The 22730-nt window shown below is 36.3% G+C and overlaps 1 protein-coding gene and 1 long non-coding RNA gene across 2 annotated transcripts; one reads left to right on the top strand and one right to left on the bottom strand.

Moving 5' to 3' along the window:
• Positions 1-12816: 12816 nt before the first annotated feature.
• Positions 12817-18567, bottom strand: LOC147549488 (GDSL esterase/lipase At2g42990-like). The gene is made up of 3 exons (XM_086671592.1): positions 18005-18567; positions 13701-14181; positions 12817-13173 (listed from the first exon to the last, which is right to left on the bottom strand). The coding sequence occupies exons 1-3, from the start codon at positions 18386-18388 to the stop codon at positions 12980-12982; spliced, it is 1059 nt and encodes a 352-aa protein (XP_086527718.1). The 5' UTR covers positions 18389-18567; the 3' UTR covers positions 12817-12979.
• LOC147549489 (uncharacterized) lies at positions 14910-16645 on the top strand. Its single transcript, XR_015238530.1, has 2 exons — positions 14910-15062; positions 16121-16645. It is a non-coding gene; the product is annotated as an uncharacterized LOC147549489 (long non-coding RNA).
• Positions 18568-22730: the final 4163 nt, after the last annotated feature.

Here is a 22730-nt window from a genome sequence, read left to right on the forward strand (position 1 = left end):
GCTTAGTGACGTTTGATCGATTTTCTTAGTTAGACACATGATGCTTAGGATTGTCAATGTGGGTGAAGTTAATTACATTTTCATGCGAGTAGATACTTAGTGTTTGTTACTTTCAATCATATGGATTGAAGTATCCCTCTCGATCGATGTTTGCCCGAATCGAATCTTACCGTCTCCCGACTCTTGTTCCTCCGACACTTCTCTCGCATCTCTCTCGCCCGGTTTACTTATATTGTTTAGTTTCGTTTACTTGTTTGCTTTATTTGTCACTTATTTCATCAAACCCCCATTTCTCTTTGTTTTGTTTCCTTTTTAGTCTTAGTTAGCCTTTAATATCTAGACCCTTGGATAAGACCCCTCGAAATCCAAACTACCTTCCTATCCTTGGATCGATCCCGGCTTTGCCGGATTACTACTTGATACCTCCGCTTGGGTGTGCAACCTTTTCGGGTGCATCAAGTTTTCTGCGCCGCTGCCGGGGATAGGTTTAGTAGTTTGGACATCGTTTGTTTATTTTGTTCATTAGTTTAGTGTTGTTTGCTTACTTAGATGTTGTACTTTCTTTTATTTTCGTAGTTTCTTACTTATCTTATTTTTGTAGGTACTTTTGTTTTTTCGAAAATAGCCAAAAAGAGACATAAACGCGAAGGAAAGGAAGGAATCGATGAGCTAAGCGGAAAGACTAACGAAACGAGAGGAACACTCGATAGTAGCGCGTTCAATCTCTTCCTTTTTTTTACTTGTGTGTGATTGTTAAGTTTATAAGTGTTAGTTCCCATTTTGGGATTGTGTGTCTGCATCCTTGAATATTGTGATATCATGGCAAGTTGGTCATTTGATGATGATGAGGATGACGTCATTTTAACGATTTCCCACACTAGTGGACCACCTAGAAGTCATCAGGACTACTCAAACTTATATAGGAATGGTCCAACTAGTGAGAGGAATAGGCGAGTTGAGCTGACCGACCTAGGATGACCATGGTTGAATATCGACAAATGTATGGAGTCGGTCAGACTAGTGATGAATATGGTGTTAGGGATTATGAGCATGTGGGTAACCAACCCCGTAGGAGTCTTCGAAACTATCGACAAGAATTTGGGATGACCACACCTTGATGTATGAATTTGTCATTTGATGATAATTGTAGTTCTATTAGTATTGATCGACCACGTCGAAGTCTTCATGACTATCGACAAACATATATAGACGGTTTATTTAGTGATGACAATTCCGGACTCGATGATTCCACTCAAAGAGTCGAGTTTATGTACCTAAATGAAGGTAGTGAAGAAATGACCATGGAGACCATTAATCCGGTTTGTGCTATTTGTGCGAGCTTAGACCATTTGACCGAATATTGTCCCATGACCCGTGTTCCGCAACAGTCTTTATCTAGTTATACTCATGTACCTCATTTTGAGGATACGATAGTCTCCGAGCATTTTTGGAGTATCAGACTAGATTTAATCGAGATGTAACGGAGATCACGGAACAGATTGTCAAAATTGTTGATAGACTTGAGTCAGAGCCTATCGTCGACGAGGAAGGGGTTTGCGCACCCCAAACTCAAGAAGAGACTGTGAATGATGGTGAGGGTAATACACCTATCTCTAGTCTTAAGTTAAATGTCAAAGAAGCTCTTGATAGACCCTTTGAGGAAGCCCTGGAACAGTATCTATCAGCTGACCAATAGGGAGGGTGTGGTGCTTTCTGAGAAAGAAGACATTGTGGATGAGTGTGTTAGGCACTATGAAGCTTTCTTTCGGCTTCAGGAGGATGGCAATGGTGAGGACGATGTCTTTGACTCTTTTGTGTTTGCTAACTCTCTTCCTAGTGCTGATATGTAGGTGCATATTGCTCCAGTCACTAGAGATGAGGTGGTGTTTCCTTTATCTACCATTGGATCTGACAAAGCCCTTGGACTTGATGGCAGTTCCTCTTATTTTTTCAAAAGGTGTCGGAAGGTGGTGGGGTATGACTTTACTAAGGCTATTCTTAGCTTCTTTAGGTCAGGGAAACTGCTAGGGGAAGTTAATGCCACCTTATTAACTCTTGTGCCGAAGGTTCCCAATGTGAATGTAATGGGTGATTTCAGACCTATTACTTGTTGTAATGTGGTGTATAAAATCATTACCAAGATCCTAACGATTAGGGCTTAAGAAGGTAGTGAAGGCCTTGTGGGAGAGAGCCAATCTGCTTTTATCTCTGAGAAATTAATTCAAGATAATATCATGCTTGCTCATGAGCTTGTTAGAGGGTATGGGAGGAAGGATGGGCCTCCTAGGTGCACAGTGAAAATTAACCTAAAAAGGGCTTATGATTCTGTCAGGTAATCCTCTTTGCTCAAAATCTTGAAGAAATTCAACTTGCCTGAACAGTTTATTAGGTGGATTGGAGCCTGTGTTACCACTCCAAAGTTCTCTGTGGTGGTACATGGTGCAGTTAATGGCTACTTTGAGGGTAAGAGGGGCCTGAGACAGAATTGTCTCATTTTACTCTATCTTTTTGTGATGGTTATGGAAGTCTTTGTTGCTCTCATCAAAAATGAGAAAGATGCTGGAGACTTTCAGTTGCATCCTAGGTTTAAAGACCCTGTTATCACTCATTTTTGTTTTGCAGATGATCATATGGCTTTATGAAGGGTGATAATCTTTCTACTTTAGCTTTGAGAAGGGTGCTAGATAATTTGTTTACTTGCAGCAGTTTGGAAGCTAATTACAGCAAGAGTTCCATCTTTACTGTTGGTTTAGAGGGGGATAACAAAGAGGAACTTATTCAGTTGCTGGGGTTCCAGGAAGGGGTTCTTACGTATGAGATACTTGGGGTTGCCTTTGTTGTCAACTAGACTCTCTTACACTAACTGTCTGCCTCTAATTCAGAGAATTCAAGGGAGGGTGCAGTCTTGGAAGGCAAGGTTCTTATCTTTTGCTGGGAGGGTGCTCCTCATTAATGTTGTGCTTAATAGTATGTTGATTTTCTGGATGTCTATTTTTGTCTTGCCTAAGAGAGTTTACAAGGAGATCAATAGTGTCTTTAATAGGTTTCTTTGGTCTAGTATAGACTTGGGATCTAAAAGAGTTACTTTCAATTGGAGAACTGTGTGTCTCCCTAAACATGAGGGTGGTCTGGGCATCAGGAATATTGAGCGTTTGAACTTGGCTGCCAATATAAGACATGTGTGGCAGGTGGCCACTAACGAAGACACATTATGGGTCAGATGGGTGCAGCAACATTTGATCAAATCTCAGACTTTTTGGCTGATGCAACCCCTAAAAGATTGCTTCTGGTGTTGGAGAAAGATTATCATGTGTGGGGAAGGAGCTAAAGAAACTCATTTTGCATATTATTAGGGATGGTGAAAACACTTTGTTCTGGGTGGATCCCTGACATCCTATGGGAGTGCTTCATGAGTTGTTCGTATAGCTCTTACTAGAACCTTCAGACCAAGGTAGCTTCCTTTCTAAGGGAAGGAGCTTGGAATGTCCCTAGTCATTTGGATTTTGAGCTGCCTGAGGTCTTTGATAGGCTTTCTGAGGTGTTGGTTCTTGAAGGTAATATTGACAGAATGGTGTGGAAAGTGAACATTAAGGGGGAGTATACCTTAAAGGACACCTATGAAGCTATCAGGCCTAGGACAGAGATGGTTCATTGGCATAAGCTAGTCTGGTTCCCTAATTGTATCCCCAAGTACTGCTTCATCACTTGGCTTGTCTTGAATAAGGGGATGAAGACTAGAGATAGGTTGAGGCATTAGGGTATAAACATTGTAGGAGGCTGTGGTATTTGTTCTTATGGTGTTGAAACTCAATTTCATATGTTATTTGAATGTGGCTTCTCTAAGGAGTTGTGGCAGAGGTTGTTGCATTAGCTAGGCTACCATAGGCCTTGTTTCGCTTCAATGTAAGCAGAATAATGGTGCAGTGATCATTTCAGGGGCAATTGTGTTCTCTCCAGACTAGATTGCCTTGTTCTAAATGCTTTCATCTGCCATGTTTGGAAAGAAAGAAACTCGAGGGTGTTCATGAATAAAGTTGATTATGTTGATAGGTTGTTCAACATTATTATTGATGAAATTGAGCTAAAAGTTGCTGCTTGGAGGGGGAAAATTGAAGCCAATATAGCAGACTTTAGTGTGGTTGATAGATGGAACCTGAGTGTCAACCTCACTAGGACTAGGGTCAAAGGGTATAGTGGGAGCCACCTCCTGAGGGTTTTATCCAAATTAGCACTGATGGGTCTCTTGCAGTGCTTCCGTTGGGTTTGGTGCTCTTCTCATAGATGATCATGGTGTTGTCATTGCCCTTGGTGCAGGCTCAGCTAGCATGTAATTTGTCCTAGCTCACGAACTGCAGGGAGTTGAGTTTGGGCTGAAGCTTGCTAGGAAATGCCATGGTGATAGGGTCATGGTTTCTACTGACTCCATGGTGGCATTTTCCTTGCTTTCTGACTTCAGTAACCTTCCCCCACGGAGTGTATGGAAGATATGGGTAAAAATCAATAGGCTCTGGGGTGAATTTTTGGATTGTAGGGTGCATCATGTTGTTAGAGGGCTCAACCAAGCTGCTGATTTCTTAGCCAAGATGCGGCCAGATGGGATCATAGAGCTGGATCTTGGGTGCTTACCTGTGGACCTTACTCAAGTCATCAAAGGGGATAAAAATGGTAGACTGTGATTAAGGAAATGTGTGTTGTACTACTCTGAGAGCTTGTATTTTGTTTTTTGTTTTTGTTGTTGCTTCTTAGCTTGTTGTTCTTTTTGGGTAAGGCCCTTTAAACCTATCTCATCAATGCGAAAAAAAAACTATAAATTTTGGAAATAACTATTGAGGATAAATTTTGAACATAAGTTTTCTCTCTTAAAATTTATGGAAAAAACATATTTATTAACTCAACCACAAGATAATAATGAGAAAATAAATAGCGTGAAGCATGGGCCCACAAAAAGTTATACTTTTGATCTTATTTTTCATTTCATGTTTAATTTTGATCTTATAGTGTTTATTGATTTAGGAGTGAATATGTGACTAATTACCTCCCCTTTTATTTGTGGACCTTACACTCAAAAGTTATATTTCTTACTATTTGTTTTTCGTTTTGGACTCCTATCTCATAAACAAAAATTGCAACAGCTCGTAGTTGATGACAGTGCCGGCCCAGGCCCAAAGCCACCAAAGCGGTGGCTTTGGGCCCCGAATTCTCAAGGGTACATTAAGGGCCCCCAAAAGAGTAGACATACAAATAAAGTAGTATAAAAATTTACTTGTGCTCAAAAGTGTTCCAGATCTGTTGGCAGTCTATGAGTCTTATTTAAGACCTCATATAAGAGGTCATGCGTTCAATCCTCTTTGCAAACAAATTTTGGTCTCTTTAATTCGATTTTTTAAATAAGATTTGACATTAATATAAAGACTCTTAGAACTCAATTAGTTCACTATAAGTCTTATTTATTTCTTGCAACAAAAGAAAGTCTTATTTATTTATTTCAGAAAACAATTTTGATCAATCAAGAACATCATAATAAGTTTTTATTGTTCGAGTGATTATATTTTGTTTGTACATATAATTTGCATTGGACTAGGCCTTTATTCGTCATGTGTAATTATGTGATTTTTTTTTTTATGATCATAACATTGAAAATCATCGACGTGCAATTTAAAGTTGTAAATGTAGCAGAAGCATAATGTGAAAAAGACTATTGTATGGCACTAATGTTTCGATCGCCAAAACTATATACACACGAGTAGAAAGTTGCTAACTTGCATCTAACTTGACCAAAAATTGTTATAACGGCGGAATTTCATTAAATTGCTTTTGTTTATTATGAACCTATTTCCTTTTTTAAATTAGGAATGAAAACAGTTAAAACACTATAGTTCTCGAGAGCTTTTAAATTTAGTATGCAACTAAAATTTTTAGATGATAAAAAATTGACAATTGTTTTATAAACAGAAAAATTATTTCAAAGTTAGGTGAATTTAATTTAAGATCAATTGTTCCTTTATACTTATAGTTACTATCGGCCAATTTCATATTAAAAGAACGATTTAACAATAAAAATGCATAACTAATCAATAACTATACTCGCGCAAATTGAGGTGACATAGTTATTAAGTTAATGAAGGGGCCTCTATTTATACGTTTGCTGTAGGCCCACCGCAACCTTAGGCCGGCCCTGGTTGATGATCAGGAATTAAACAATGTGGGGTTAAATATTCTAATCACCAAAGTCAGTGTCTGTTAAGAACTTGTACGTATCTACAAGTTTTATTTGTTGGAAAGTCACATCCTAATTTAACCAACAATTAATTCAAAACGTATTGTATAGTTGATAGTTGGATGTTACTAACCTCCATTTAATGACTCATTAGTGACCGAAAGTTGTTTTCCATTTTTGTATGGACTAGTTTGCTGCATCGTTTCACCTAAACTTAAGACATGTTTGTGCTCTTGATTAATTACTCCCTCCGTCTCATTGAGTTAGTAGTTTTGGGGAATTTAATTTATTAAGGAATGGTACTTATTGTTTGTAAATATGAAGACTTTCCCTCATCTACCCTCATTTAATATAGAGTATTTCATTAAATACAACATTGGTAGAAGCGTAGAACTAATTAGAACCTTTGAATGGTATTCAAACTAAAGGGTAGTCTTGGAAGTTTCGTCATTTTAATAATTAAATGAATGTTATAAAAGGAAAGTGACCAAACATTTTGGGACATACATAAAAGGAATAACAACCAAACAAAATGGGACAGTGGGAGTACTTCACAGTTATTTTTCTATTTTTTCGACCACTAAATTCTTTTTTTTTTTTTTTTTGAGAAACACCAAATTCAAGTAGTGAGTTTAATTTTTATATGTTATCTTCTTTCGACATTAGAAACCAAAAATTACTTTCTCTATTTATAACTTTGCTAAATTAAGGTTTCGTTTCATTTATGTGAAAATATTTGGATGTGAAACAATTTTTCTGATGGGAAAAAAAAATCAAACTTTTCACATGTCAAATTATGTTTAAAGTTGCTAGATAAAGAGTAACAAACTAAGGGGTGCCTTCAGAAAGTAATAAATAAATTGTACTTCTAAGGGGTGCTTTTATCTAAGTAATACATAAATTGGACTTTTGAGGGGTGGTTTGAGAATTTCTTCTTGATGTCTTCTCAACTTTCTTCTTTCCCCATCTTAAAATCAAATTTGAAATTGGTGTTTTATGGTGATGGAGATTCCTGAATAAGAAGAAGATACACAAACTTAAAGAAAATCATGGCGAAATTAGGGTTTAATTAAGGAAGATAGAGATGTCAAGCTCGGCATACATGCTGGCTAAGCTTGGGATGACATCAGCTCGACCTGGACAACAACTCTTGGCCAAGTTGTTGTGTCCTTGGTCTAGTTGAACCAAGGACGACCCTCATCTTCTTACTTGGCATTTTTCCCTCTCTTTCTCTCTGGAAATCTCTAAACCCAAACAAGACGATAAAGAAGATTATAATCCCAACTGCAAGGCCTTGGGCTTCTTTAATGGGGTTGCCTTCAAAGTGTTATTGTCTTATATTTTTTTTTCTTCCTTTATCTTTGTCATGGGCTTAGGCTAAGGTTTTCCTCTGAAAACCTTGGGGGTGCCTTCGTTTAATGTCTCTACATTCTCTAATTTATCAAAGGGACGAAGATTCCCTTTGGCTTATTTTCTTCTCTTATCTTCTCATTTTCTTATCTAAACTTCTCCAAAGATAGTAGTGCTTTTAAGGCTGATTCGACTTTTGATCTCTTTTAGGTGCAAAATTATCAAAATCCCCTTGGTGTTATTTTCTTCTGATTTTTCCCACAGGATTCTATTTTTTCCGTTTACTCTCATTTGATTCCATAATGTCTTGAACCTGATCTTGTTTTACTTCCGGTTGTTGATCTTCATATTAACGTAACAGGAAAAGGTGATGTTTTACTCTGTTTTACTCTAAACTAATCATGCTTAGCTTCATGTATGTCACATATTATGTAAACATACAAACATACGTAAGCTATTAAAAACATAAAATCTCACTAAATTAAGTGATAGAAATGTGACATTTTCACACCACATCACTAGACGAGGGAAAATTTAAGGTTCCGTTAATAAAGTCATAAGAAAGGGTGGGCAATATACGTTGTGATTGTTTTCTATATCTTCACTTCTATATATCCTCTCTTACTCTCTTTTTGCATCGTTTGACTAATTTCTCTCTAGACTTGGTTTTATGTTCTTTTATGTTCGTCATTTCCTAGCAAACCTTCGTATGTAAAACATGGAGGACGGAAAAAGAAAGAAGGATTTGATTTTCAAGACATGGAAAGACGTCGATCACTGGTTGTAGCAAAAAGGATCGCCTTTTGGCATTCCATTTCAGAAAAAAGACCAAATCATGGTCTAGAATGCCACTAAGGAAGAGCAAATCTTGGTCTTTGTCCACTTGATCATTTATCGTCATCAAGTAGAAGTAGTAAATATGGAGTAGCACTAAATGGTCGTGTTAATGTCTATGTTGGTGAATAAATACAAAGATTTGTGATAAAAAAAATGAATATGCAAATCATCAATTGCTCAAGAATTTACTCGAACAAGCAGAAATGGATATGAGAATAAAGGAGTTTAGACAGAAAAAGTGTGAGACTGAAGGAGAGAGAATACTATGTTGAGAGGGTGAGAAATCTATTTGCCCACCTTTATAATGAGAAAAATTATCCAACTTTTTTCGCACTTTTGTTTTATCATGAAAAATCCAATTCCCCACGTTTCTTGTTCGACCAAACAGTGGAGGATCGATTTTTCCATGAAAATCATATTTCTAAAACGATTTTCCCACATTACAAACATACCCCAAATATAAAGTGAGAGATTAAACCTAAAAAAAGTAATTAATTCAATTATAGTAGCATAGGTTAATGCTATTTAAGACTATAAAATCAAGTTTGACCACTGAATAGAATGCGATTACCACAAATCACGTCCCACAATGGCCTTTGGTTTACATGAATTAATAAGGAATCTCATTCCCAGGGAATATGTTATTTCTCCTTCAGCGATAATCCTATATCCGGTGGAGTGGTGTGTCTGTGACTTTTGGTTTACATGAATGCATAAGGAACCTCATTAACCATATGGTCTAAACTTTTACTCAGGTTAGGCATAAGCCGAATATAGGTACTTGGGCTGAAGAAATTAGATGGTGTATCGATACTTTTCGAGGAAACTCGTTATTAAGGCGTATGGGTAGCCTTACTTTTACAACCTATCTTTACAACGTATGGATCGAACGAAACAATCGAGTTTCCAGAGGTGAGTCACGGTCAAGACAGGTGGTTATAAGGGAGGCAGTAAATGAGATTAGGATCAAGGTTATGGCTTGGCAGTGGAGAACTATTGCAACGAGTGAAGGTAGACAATTACTTGACCGGTGGAATATTGTAGTCCCACCAACTATAAAGCAACCGAAGATTGGTAAATGACTAAAACCAAATGCAGGCTACACCCTTGTCGACACTGATGGGTCCTTTGATGCATTAACAGTGGGTTATTGAGCGATCTTACAGGACTATAATGGTTTATTCTTCTGGCGCTAGCAGCCTCAACAACAAGCATATTGGTGTTGATGCATGAAATGCAAGGAGTCGTTGCCTTTAACTACATTGGATGGTTTAGTCTGAAATCATTGTCTTTTATTTAATCATTTGGAACTACATTTGTTATTCGTTTTCTCGTTGTACATACAAAACCTAACCCTATTATATTTATTGTCTTTGTGTATTATTCCTTACTCCAAAGCGTGCGACAAAGGAACAATAAGCTCGTTCATAGTGTAGGTCGAGGTCTTTGGTTATGGAAGCATTTAGTTAGGGCTATAAATCCTTCTTTCCACCATAGTTTTATAGATAAAGAAGGATGTTAGTTATAATAGTTATATACGTCATTAGTACAGGAGTTTTAGGTATCATGTGAAATTGATTTTAAATGATGAATTAAAACATGCTAAAATTGGTTTATTGGGATATGAGAAAGACATTTGAACTTTTTTACTATGATTTTGAACTACTTATGATTTTCTTGTATGTACTCGACTTGGACTGTACCAACCCAACATGCTTTAGCCATTGAGGTTAGGATGGCATAGTGACATGGGTGTAATCTATGTGAGATTAACGAGGCGGTTATGATGATCCTAATGAACATGATCCCAAAGAGAGGCTTCTATGAAATCAATTACAAGATTTGAGGCTTGAAAGTTGTGACACAGAATCATCCAAAGACGAAGGCTTAATACGAAGGCTCAGTTGGAGGAAATTCGATCGAAGATGATGAAAGAACTAGAGCAGAGGCTCCAGAAACAAACAACGACTGCAATGATGGTGGAGGTAGGAAAAAAAGAGAACTGAAAGACTAGGACAAACTTAATATTATAAAATTATGCGATTAACCTTGGTAGGTGGACGACCATAAGTTTTTCTACTCGTTATCTTATATTCTTTCTATTAACGAGTGGGAGAACTCCTGTTGAGGCAGTTAAGAGTGGGAGAACTCCATATGAGCCAATTATTGATAAGTTTCGACCAAGTTAAGAAGTCAACAACTGGACCAAAGTCACACACGCCATTGCATAGGGCCTAACAAACAGGTCTTCTTAGAGTCATTAGAAGGGTGAGCCTGAAAAAAATATCCTTCTAAAGTCCTGAAAACGAGAGCTTGGCACGAATCTCCTGGATTCCTTAAATTCTGCATTGGCTCCAAAACAAGCAAAGAGGTGGATCCGAACCACCTCTGCAAAGACCTCTGCTTTGAATTTTGAGTAGTGGAGGAAGGCTTGTAAATGTCTGCTTGGCACCTTAAGCCCTACTCTGCCTCGAGGCAAGAGGGAAGTAAATCCTTCTGGTCGGAGATCTAAAGTGGAGCGATCAGATATAGTAATCTTTGTTCCTCGGGCTCAAATCTTCCCACAGATAACAACAATGCCGATCAAGGTTTAATAAAGCCAAAGATCAGATTGTCATACACTTACATTATGTGTCAGAAACTCTATCAATGTCAGAAGATACATGCTTAAAATATATTATTTCCTAAACATCAAAGTCAAGAGCGTTAGTACTAAAAGTTCGCGGAAGCTATCGAACCTATCCTAGAAATTGATCCGACTATGAAAATTAATCGAAAAGCTAAGCCAAAATCTAAATATGCAAACAGAATTAACGAGGTTCGGCTTAAAGCCTACGTACTCGGGCGAACAAGAAAACTTTATTGAAGGATAGATGAAGACGACTAACACAACCCGCAAGTTCGTCCCAAGATGGTACCGTATAGAAATTAACCTTCTATACTAAATCTTCGACGACCTTGCGGGTTGTGTTAGTCGTCTTCATCTATCCTTCAATAAAGTTTTCTTCAATAAAAAATAGTTGTTGTGTTTGTTGTTGATATCTATCCTTCAATAAAGTTTTCTTGTTCGCCCGAGGACGTAGGCTTTAAGCCGAACTTCGTTAATTCTGTTTGCATATTAAGTTTTGGCTTAGCTTTTCGATTAATTTTCATAATCGGATCAATTTCTAGGATAGGTTCGATAGCTTCCGCGATCTTTTAGAACTAACAAGAGCTTATCACCACATCATCTCAGTTTTGATCTGGCATAACCATCCAAACCTTTATAAGCATATCAGATTTTCCTTAGCAAGAGATAGGAGGTCGCCTTTTACACTCTCCCTCATTGAATTCTTATTAAAACTGCAAAAATGTCCCACAAACTTGGATGTCACAGTGTTTTCCTCTATTTTTGCAAGTTTACTTTCCATCTAAATTAGGCCCGAATGAAAACCTAATTCATCAGAGAGAACTAAAGGATTAAGCACTTTCTAACATCATCAAGCACAATAGAGAACGATGATCTCAAAGAAAGAGTTCGAAGTCTGAGTTCATTGTTTGCAGTTGTGGCTGAACTCCCCCTTTATTCCTTCTGGATTCTTTTCCTTAAAAAGGATAATATAGTCCTGACACGCGAGATCACAGAGGTGTTTCAAAGTAAAGATGGTGCAAGGATCACGGGTCTTTAAAACCTTAATCAGACTGTTTCGTGTCTTTAAAATCTTTTATTTGAACGTTAAGGGATACGTGAGAGACATCAAGGGTGGTCTAACCAAGGTGGTCCTTCAGAACGGTTAGGAAGTAGCTAAGCTAGGGAGCTGGTTGTGCTCGGACAGGTTCAGACATAAGCTTGTGGTGTGAAGCTTGTTGATTTCATGTGTTAGACCTTTGATGAGCGTTTTCCACGGGATGATCTCTCGCTATTTGGATTAATATTGGTTAGATATTTAACCCTTGTTGCGCAGAGTGTGTGGGTCACATGATTGGGGTACATTGGATAGCTCAATGCATAGATGGGCTTACTGCTATTGAGTTCTAGCTTGAGGTTAGTCGACGTAAAGTTGAGGAGCTCGGTCGGTTTCCCCTAGTTAAACGAAGTATGCGAGCCACATGGATCGTGGTCATCGGATATGCTGCGTTAGCTGGTTTTGGCCCACCATTTGTGGGGTTCTTTAGGCGCTCCTTCTAGTTGGATTAGATACAAGATTTTGCCCATGCGTGGTTTGTACCTCTCCATGATTGATTGCAACTTAAACTTGTTCTCTTTGAGTTTGTGAATGATGATGTAAACATCCACATCCACAAACCTCTTCCGAAGACTTGCTTGTAGGGTTGCTAACACAAGACAGGTGACGGTCCCCGACCTTTTACGAACATATTTTTCATGCTCCTTTTGAATAAAGTGATTCTAAAATCTCATCTTTAAATTAAACTTGACACCAACTAATAGACTTTTATTTAGTTTAACATTGGAAATGCTCATAGGAAGATGAAAATAACCAAAACTCAAATGAAAGTACACATGACTATATGTTTATAGTTTCATATTGCACGTACATATCTATGAAACGGGAAACACAAAAGCTAGATGTGAACTTATAGAAACTCTGCCAAACTCGTCTTCATCAAATGATCAGCAGCTATAAAATTGAATTTTTCAGTTGGGTGGACTGCGTCCCAAAATGCATACTTGGTTGCATCTTTGCATGTTAATGGATGTGATCCATGACACAAGTAGCTCAATTCAAATGTTCCTGATCCACAACATCCCTCTGCTGTGTTCTCGAATCCTAACCAGAATATTCATGCGCCATATTTCAATCGCTTTAAAATTTTCCATTAGTATCATATAACACAACCCGTTTATATTGTGTCCACTGAGATTTATAAAAAGACAGGTACTTTGAAAAACGACTATCATAGAGGAAGTGGTATTCGTAATTGGAACATATTAAAATATAAATCGGAATTTAAGAACGATTAACATTCTACCAGTGTATTAAAAACTTAACATTTCTTTCATAATAGTCGTTTTCAAAATATGGTAAAACTAGAGAACATATAGATGCATAAAGAATATATATATATAAGCACTGCTATTTGGCCCGAAATTGAAGGTCGACCACATGTCGAAGGCTGATGTTGTCGGCTCCCATCGTTCGGATTATTTCTGTTTCCACATAGCCTAACAAATGGTAGCCCGTCACATTAACTTTCGACTCGTGGTTTGCCCCCAATTTCAGGCCGAATAGTATTTCTCAATATATATTATTATATATTACTACAAAAAGTAAAAAAGAAAAAAAAAAAAACTTACCATACAAATAAGGTTTCTCAATGGCTTCAAGAGCAAAGTTATAAACTTGAGAGAACACCAACTTTAGCTCCTTGACTTCATTTTTTAGCTTAACTACCAAGCTCTTCATCTTCCCATCAAAATTTATAGCCAAGTTGTTGAATTCTTCTGAGCATACATGACCAGAAAAAGTTCTTACCAATGGCAAGCACCCTATAGGAGGAAGTCCCCCTAAGGATATTTTACGAGCACCCAATTGATATAGTTCCATAATAAAATTCTCCACTATCTTAATCAAAAAATTCTCGTACCCTTCAATTGTGAATTGCGATGACCGGCCAGGCACTACGAAATAATTTTCTATGAAATCGTTTGTCCCTATACTTATAATGTATAGTGCCTCATGTAGAGTCTCCATTGCCGTCTTTTTCCCCAGATATTTGATTAATTGATTTTTATAGTTCTTGAAGTATTCTAATTCCTTCCATATAGGTATCACATTCTGAAAATAATTACAAAAATATAAATTTGATCTATATTTTGTCTTCGTATAAAAATGAATAAATTGACTAGTACCTACCAAGGTATAATGTTCTGAAGACCATATGCAAGACAATGTTAACAATATAGAACTTAAATAATAAAATTTTGAAAAATATTAATTAAAATTAAGAAAATTACAAATTAATTTGGCAATTTAAATTTTAATAATAATTCTTTGGCTTAAGTGATTATTTAACTTTGATCTCATAATCTGGAGATTCTTGTTCATTCTTCAAATCTCTATGAGAATAGTTTCGCCTAAATATGATCCTCTAGTAACCAAAAATATATTGTATAAGTTTGCTCATTGTCTATTCGTTTTGAGTTGGATACTTGGATAACCACAAATTAGCATGGTAACATAGTTAAGCCCACCTGTACTAAGTTCAATGGCTACACGTGTTCCACCTCATCCACCAAAAGACAAGTGTTAAGTCCAGAAAATGCTAGTGCGTGAGAATAATCTCAAATGAAAAAAAAAATTCCTCTAGTAACTAGTAATATAATGTTTAACCCTTTTCACTCATTGTTAATTAATTTTCAGTTGGATAATATAATAAACCGCTTATACTTTTTTTTTGATGAAATAAAAAAAAAAACACTTATACTTGGGTGTGAATATAATGTCTTTTTATTTTTCCCTTTTAATTTAAAATTAAACCCTAAGTCCTATTTTATCCCCTTTTTCGTCACACGTGGGCAGCAAGTAGAAGAGAGGTTGAGTGGGTGTAGAGAGAAAGTAGAGAGAAAGTGGAGATTTTAGAGAAAGAAAGTGGAGAAGAAAAAGTAGCATAAATGGACTTTGCTAACACTTAATATCTTCTTTGTGCTACAAATCAGGTAGATGTCCACTTCGTCAAGATTTTTAGAACCCTTTTTAATTTCAGACCTAGTTTTGATTTGTCGAATAGCTTCAAAAGTTTAAACTATATACTTGTTTATTACCAATTTGACTTAGGTTGTGCCATAAATAACCTATAATATGATTATGAACTATTCTGAACAACAACCTAGTAACCCTAAAGTAGTGGAGTTATGGTGTAGTATTTTGCATCTCTAGACATACTTATGAAAGTAAGTCCACCGTAACGATTTATAGTGATATTACGATTGATATTTATCGTTTCTTGCTGGTTTGGATGTATGAGATGACATATTTGTGAATTAGAGAATATATATTATGGATGTATGTCTTATTTATGTTGTTCACTAGAAAGCATAACTGAGTCAGAACTAAGAATGGTTGGCTCGACATGAGGGTCGATGCAAACACGAGTTTGTTGATGTGATATTGGACAACCTAGTGGACCCTGCTCTTGAGTTCTAATGATGGATTAAAGTAAGAAAGGTTGGCTCGACATGTGGGTCAATGCAAACACGGATTTTTCGATGTGATCTTAGACAGCCTAGTAGACCGTGGTTTTGAGTTCTAATAGGAATTGACGGTTGTAATTCATTATTAATTGGTGGTTGGCTCGACAATATGATCGATGCAAACACAAGTTCATTCTTGTGAACCACATACTTCTAGTTTGAGAAGTAAGTTAAAAGTAGAGGTTGACTCACTTCTTGCTCATATGTGATGTGTGATGGGCGAGGGGTCGCCTGGTTTATTGGACAGGATTAAGTCGATGCAAACGCAGATGTCAAGTGGGCTATCTCATGGACCTCAAAATTGGTTATAACCCATTAATTAAGAGGGAAATTGAATTGCATAATTCTCTTCTATCGTGTAACATGTTGGATTTGTTGTTGCTGGTTAAAAAGTGGTATATTATTAGACCAAGCTATTGTCTTTCTAATGTTCCATACTTTGATTTGTTGTTGGCATGGTCTAGTAAGACCTTATGTATTAAGAAATCTATTTGTTGGGTTCTAACCAACCTATTATTTTTCAGGACAAGAAAATCAAGAAATGACACCCGTTTGAATCGTAGTTAGCCGTTAGAGGAGTTTCGTAGCAGTTTTCTTTAATTCAGTACGTAGTTGTTTGGAGTTTCATCTCCTGGATAGTTTTTTCATTTATTTTTATTTTTGTCCAACTATGTGTCGATGATATAGAAACATCAATTCAGGTATTGAAAACTTAATAAAATTTTATTTAATTGATTTATTTTTATTTATGAACTTCATATTTGATGTTATTTCTCTCCTTTGATGAGTACATCTACTGTTTTTCTGTTCCGCGAAAAAATGCTTCAAATTTAGGTTTTATGGCGACTGACGGAGAAATCTAAACCTGAGGTATTACCGATAACGACAAATTTAAGAGTTTCTTTTTCTTCAAGGGAAATTCAAACTCCATACATGTGAGTTTAAGAAAAAAATAATAATTTGAACCAACCTTTATCTAAGAAACAGACGATTTTGTTCGGGTGAAATAAGACAAAAGATAGTTGAAGATAAGAAGGAAAAGAAAGAAAGTTTTTTTTTCCATTACTAATAAGAAAAGACAAATTTCCCTTCAACAAAAAAAAAAGGAAAGACAAATTTTAGAAATGGAAAGGATAAAGGACAAGAGAAAGATTGTTTAGAGAGTAGGAGTGAGATATCTTTCACATAAATATCCATCTTAATGAGGCTCTAGATGAGCCGTGTGTAGTATGACATTTTCCTTGTTCATTAAGGTTTGGCCAGTAGTGTCAACAGAGCTCAGTAAGATATTTACATAGCCTAAAAAAACAACTTTTGAGTTTTTCTCTTTAAATAACAAATAGGTATTTAAAGATAAATTAGGGATTTAACATTAAATTTCACAGGGACCAAAAGAGAAATTGCAAAAGCGAAAAAGTAAACTCTAGCTTCTGACCTTATAACATCGCCGGAAAGCCACTGGAAGATATGTCACTCTCCCTTCTCCGGAAAAAGCAGACCCTAGTCATCTTTCTACTTCTGCCTTAGTCACCCTCTCACGTCGTCTCTCCTCCCCCATCACATCCCCTTCGTTAGGGAACTCCCAGTGAAGGGGAAACACCCATCTTCGTCGGAAAACTTTCCGAAAGGGAACCCGCTTCTCTAAACCAAACAAAGAGAGAAACTACCCCTTCGTATGGTTCAGACAAAATGAAAGCACCATTCGTCTGAACTAGACGAAGGGAATACAGAGAGAGAGAGATAGAGACAGAGAGAGAGAGAGAGAGAGAGAGAGAGAGAGAGAGAGAGAGAGAGAGAGAGAGAGAGAGAGAGAGAGAGAGAGAGAGAGACTCACTGGAGAATATAACCAAGGAAAAAAGAGAAGACTCACTGAAGAAGATGACCGGTAATGGCAGCAGGTCACCGAAAATAGTGAAGGATGGTTGGAGAAGATGGATGGTTGAATTTGATTTAGGTTTTGTATTGTAGAAGGGTTGTATTGTTTATTCATTAAACATAAGGCCCTCTACTATAAATAACCAATGACATTAGTAGATCTCTGCTTATATCAAAAGTAAGATCACTAAATAGCCAGCTCTGTAAATAACTCTTAACAGCTCTGTAAATACTAATACTTCCTATTTTTACACTTGACTTGAACCTCACTCTATGTATGATAAACAAGCTTCTAATCTTCTTTTTAAAACAAAAACAGTTTAAAATTCTCATCTTTCCAGTGGATCAACCAGTTAATCTGGGCCAAAGTTCTTGCATTTCTTAGTCGTTTGATAGAGCCTAGCCAACCGGTTTAAAGTTGTGGGACAGAAGACAGATAGTCTACCAATTGAGCTAAATGTCACGAACAGTAAAATGGAAAAATATGGCGAAAAAAAGATTAATATGTCAAATTAGAGTAACTGATAACTTACTGCAATATGTGAAGTTTTATTGTCAAGACCAGATCCAGCAGAAGCAAATGTGACTCCACTAGCAAAATCCTTTATACTAAAACTAGGATCCAAATATGCAGGTATTATTGGTTTTAGTCCAAATGCTTCAGATATGAAATCAGTAGCAATTCTACCATTTGAGAACCTTCCTGTTGCCATTCCACCTTCAAAGTCTCGTCCATACGGTGCAAAATTGCTTTTCAATATCGTCGAAATACCATTATTATTACCCGCATCCACTGTCGAGTCTCCGAACACTATTACTGCTGAAACTTTCGCCTCTACTCCCCCACCGCAAGGGCCACCGCCTATGGCTGTGAGAAGTAAAAGTTGAAGGAAGAGAGAGAACTTTTGTAGAAGCATTTGAGCTTATTTTCAGAACAAAATTTATGATGATGAAGAGGAATATCTAGGTGATAGTCAATTTATATCCATTGTACCAGCATATTCCAGACAGAGTAAATTGTAATTTTGTTGCCAACACTATTTGTCTAACAACTTTGCCTACCCAGAATATGTATATATCTAGGTATGTCTGGCATGTGGAAAATTTTTTTTGTTGAATTAGGGTATAATTAAGGTAGATATAGGAATAAGGGAGCTTCCTGGCCACATTAGATGGTCTTAAGAGTCTGTATATGGCTCTTAGAACCCAAGATATCTCCATGATGTAGCTATAGAGTTTATTCAATTCATGATAATGACTCTTGTGTCCATATCAAAAAATTTATCAGAAACTTCATTTTTACATCGATAGTAATTCGACTATCCTATTTCAGTGTTTTGTTTGACGACAAATAAAAATATTTTGCTTCTTTTATATTAAACTTTTACATGCACAAGAGGAAATCAAAATTTAGATTGTGTTGCGCCATCCATAAGAAGGCAACAAGATAAATCAATTGCTTCATACCATGTTTTACTAGTTCTTTTAATCAAATTACTTATGGACTATGGTATAGTACTTATCAATAGAGATAAACTTGTCACAATTTTTATTACATTTAACGATTATTCGTTTATTGCTCCTCTTTACAAACATGATTATTAATCTAGAAGAAATTTTCGTGAAAACCGTGCAAAAATCAAGTGTCAATTTTTATTACACAATTGTAACATGACTGTTTCATTTACCGCTCCTACCTACACAGGATTCGTATAGAAGAAAATTCCGAGAGCATCTCAATCTTTTTATTCTTTTGTTGCAAACATTATGTTTTTTTGTTGCAAAGAGAGCATGTGAATATGAATAGCTAGAGTAAAAATATTCCATGACACTGAAATAGATGGAAGGGGTAAATGTAGAACGGTGTCCACCCTCGGAGTTGGTATATCATGTGGTGGATAACCTTGTCATAATACACCAAAAACTACAAGGACAGCCACATTTATGAATTTGGTATTATTTTAGATCATTAACAATTTTTGTGGTAATGGTTAAAGTAGGAAATGCATGTAACAAAGACAACAAAGTGGGAGTGAATACATTTTATATATTTTTTTTTTGTTGAAAGTAAATACATTAACTTAAGAGTCTATTACAATATCCAAATTAAAAAACAAAACATAACAATAAACAAAGTAATACAACAAAAAACAGAATTGAGGAATTGCATAAAATAGCTTCTAGTAGTGGAGCTTCCTTCATTCTGTAGGTATACGCCTGACAGCTAGCTCTTCAAAAGGATGATATGAAAGTTGGTCTTGAGATTCCTTTCGATAGATTGAAAGATGAAACTAGTACCTGCCTTCCTGTAACATTGAAGATGGATTAAACACACCCGAAGTTCCAGAACGAAACAAGGGTGTCCATGGGGTGGAACCAAAAGATGGTTCCAAGTTATCCCGTCAGTATTCTCCATATGCAGAGACCATATCCGTTCGAGTTCCACAAAGTAGAAACTGATCAGATACCTGGAAATTGGGATCGCCGTCATAGCCCGAGTATAAATACTCTGCTAATCCGACAAAAGATCGCAATTGAATTTGAATCAATTAAAATAAAGTCTTCATATATGTATTACATTGGAAATGCTCTAATTATGCTTTAATAATCCATTCTGTTAATTAGAGCATCTCTAATTAAAATTCATAACCACTCTAATTTTCCTATATGTCAAGTCTTAATTGAGATTCTCTTCCTGAGATGGCACTATTGGGATTCTCCATTCAAAAGGCATTTCTAAGAGTATCTCCAATGCCAAGACTCAGTTTGAAAAAAATCTAAGTGTCCCTATGATTTAAGTGTTTTTTTAAAAAATAAAAATCTCTAATACGAAATTCATTTTAGGTCTTAAGGTGATGTAACAACGTTTAACTCTCAGATGTCTCAAGAAAAAACTCAATATCTGGGATTCTTCTTAAGGGGCTCAATTAGCCACTAATATTAAAAAAAAATTACCCATTTATAGGAAATGACAGTTAATTGAGATTCTCTTCCCTAGATGGCACTATTGAGATTGTTTATTCAAAAGGCATCTCTAAGAGTGTCTCCAATGCAAGACTTTGTTTGAAAAAATCCTAAATGTCCGTGGGATTTTTAGAGCTTTTTTTTTAGAAGAAATTCTCTAACACGAAACTCAATTTAGGTCTTAAGGTGATGTAGCAGCATTTAATTCTCAGATGTTTCGAGAAGAAACTCAACTTTTGGGATTCTTCTCAAAGACCTCAATTGGCCACTATTATTAAAAGAGATTACCCATTTAGGAAATAACTATTAAGAAATTTTGAAGTTTTTAGAGTGTTGCATTAGAGATGCTTTATCAATAAAGATCTCAGTAATGTCATCTAGGAAAAGGAATCTCAGTTGAGACCTAAAAAATAGGACAATCAAAATTTTCTTCAGTTTTGCATTGGAGATGCTCTAATGAAACACTCTAAAAACTTAAAAATTACGGAGGTGTCATTTCCTATATACAGGTAGTTTTGTTTTTAATATTTAGTGGACAAATGAGGTCGTCAAGAGATTTATCAAATATTTATTTTCTTTTTAAGACATCTTAAAATTAAATGTTGCCACATAATCTTAACACCCTAATTAAAAAAAAAATGTAAAAGTAGGTTATGCCTAAATTTATGGATTAATTTCAGAGGTTACAAGGTTGAGTTTAACTAACTCAAAATCAGTTACAATGCTCGGATTTGAGAAATTGTCTATCCACCTCTAATTTAATATAATTTGAATGCAAAATCTCCAAGATTATGAGCCACTTGATTAGCTTGTCTTGACAATGTTGGAAAAAGATAGTCTATAGCATTTTTGCTTCTTCTTGCACTAGTGATATCACATTTCCGATCTTCCACGATAGTTGGTCTAAATCTTATACACAAACTTTAATCATTGTGATCGAATTTCTTTCAATAATCAAACTATCTATATGAGTAGTTACTGCCAATCGAATCCCAGGGAGCATTGCTTCTGCCTCAACATCAAGAGGTTCATTCAAATCTTGGCTTTCGTGCTTTGGTGGATCGTCAATCCTTTTGATTACCTATGTGGAGTTGAAGGGATATCTCTATGATATGATCTGATCGATTAAGCAAGGCCCGCGGTAGCGACGGAACCGGAAAAAGTATACAGAAAAAAAGAAATTCTATTCTTTTACTATTAGTTAGCAAGGGCGGAACTACTTGTAGACTATCCCAGGCTATAACCTGGGTTAGATCTTATAGCGTCCGGACCATTATGTAACCATCTAAGGAGCTAGCCTGGTTGGTTGTAGCTCCATCTTGCGGCCATTAGGTCACGGGTTTGATCCCACCCCATGGCATAATTTTACCATGAATAATTTTTTGGCCCCTCCTTAACCGGGTGCCAACTATTTTTTTTGAATAAAACTGGTTGCCATCTTGACGTTCAGTTGTGCCTGGATTTCATTTTTGGTACCCATTTCTTTTGAGCGTGTTTTGCTTAATTTTTTGTTGTGTTGACATTTTTATTTTCTTTCGTCTCTCTTTCACTTCAGTTCTCTCTCTCTCTCTCTCTCTCTCTCTCTCTCTCTCTCTCTCTCTCTCTCTCTCTCTCTCTTTCTCTCTCTCTCTCTCTCTATCTCTCTCCTATACTTTATCTTTCTCTTTTCCTCCTCGTCTTTATATACTTCACTCTTTTATCATAGTTGTATCAAAGAGGAGGGTCCCCTTTGTCGGAACTTTTCGTCTTCATAGACCGCCAGCTTAGTATTTTTGTCATGTTTTATTATTTCATTCACCTGGTTAGAAAGAGCTTATCTTATTTTTGTGTTTTATCTCGAATTTAATTTCAAAAAATTTCTTCTCTTCTCAAATCTTAGGCATGTCAATTAGTAGAAAAAAAGAAAAAAAAATTGTCATAAAAATCAAATGATTAAACATATAAAGCAACTGTAATTGAATAAAAAATATCTTTATCTTTTGCAAGCACTGATGCCTTCTCAATAAGAATTTAATACGAAAAATTTACTTAAGCCAGCCCTGCCTAGTACAAAATCCTGGCTCCGCCCCTGTTAGTTAGTGATCCTGGCTCGATGAGTCCTTTCTTCTGTGATAAACTGTTGGCACCAGTCGTACATGGGTAAATCGGAGTGCCTGCATTTTGAAACAATCACCAAATAAAGTAGTGAACCCTATGCTTTAAATGCAATCTCTTCCAAAATCTACCTCAATTGACCAATTCTAGGTCCTCATTAGTAGCCATTCTGATAGACTATTTACGCTAAAGACTGATACA

This window comes from Eschscholzia californica, unplaced genomic scaffold (assembly GCF_041429995.1).
Source record: "Eschscholzia californica isolate CP2 unplaced genomic scaffold, dmEscCali1.0.p SCAF_3, whole genome shotgun sequence".
NCBI classification, from domain to species: Eukaryota; Viridiplantae; Streptophyta; class Magnoliopsida; order Ranunculales; family Papaveraceae; genus Eschscholzia; species Eschscholzia californica.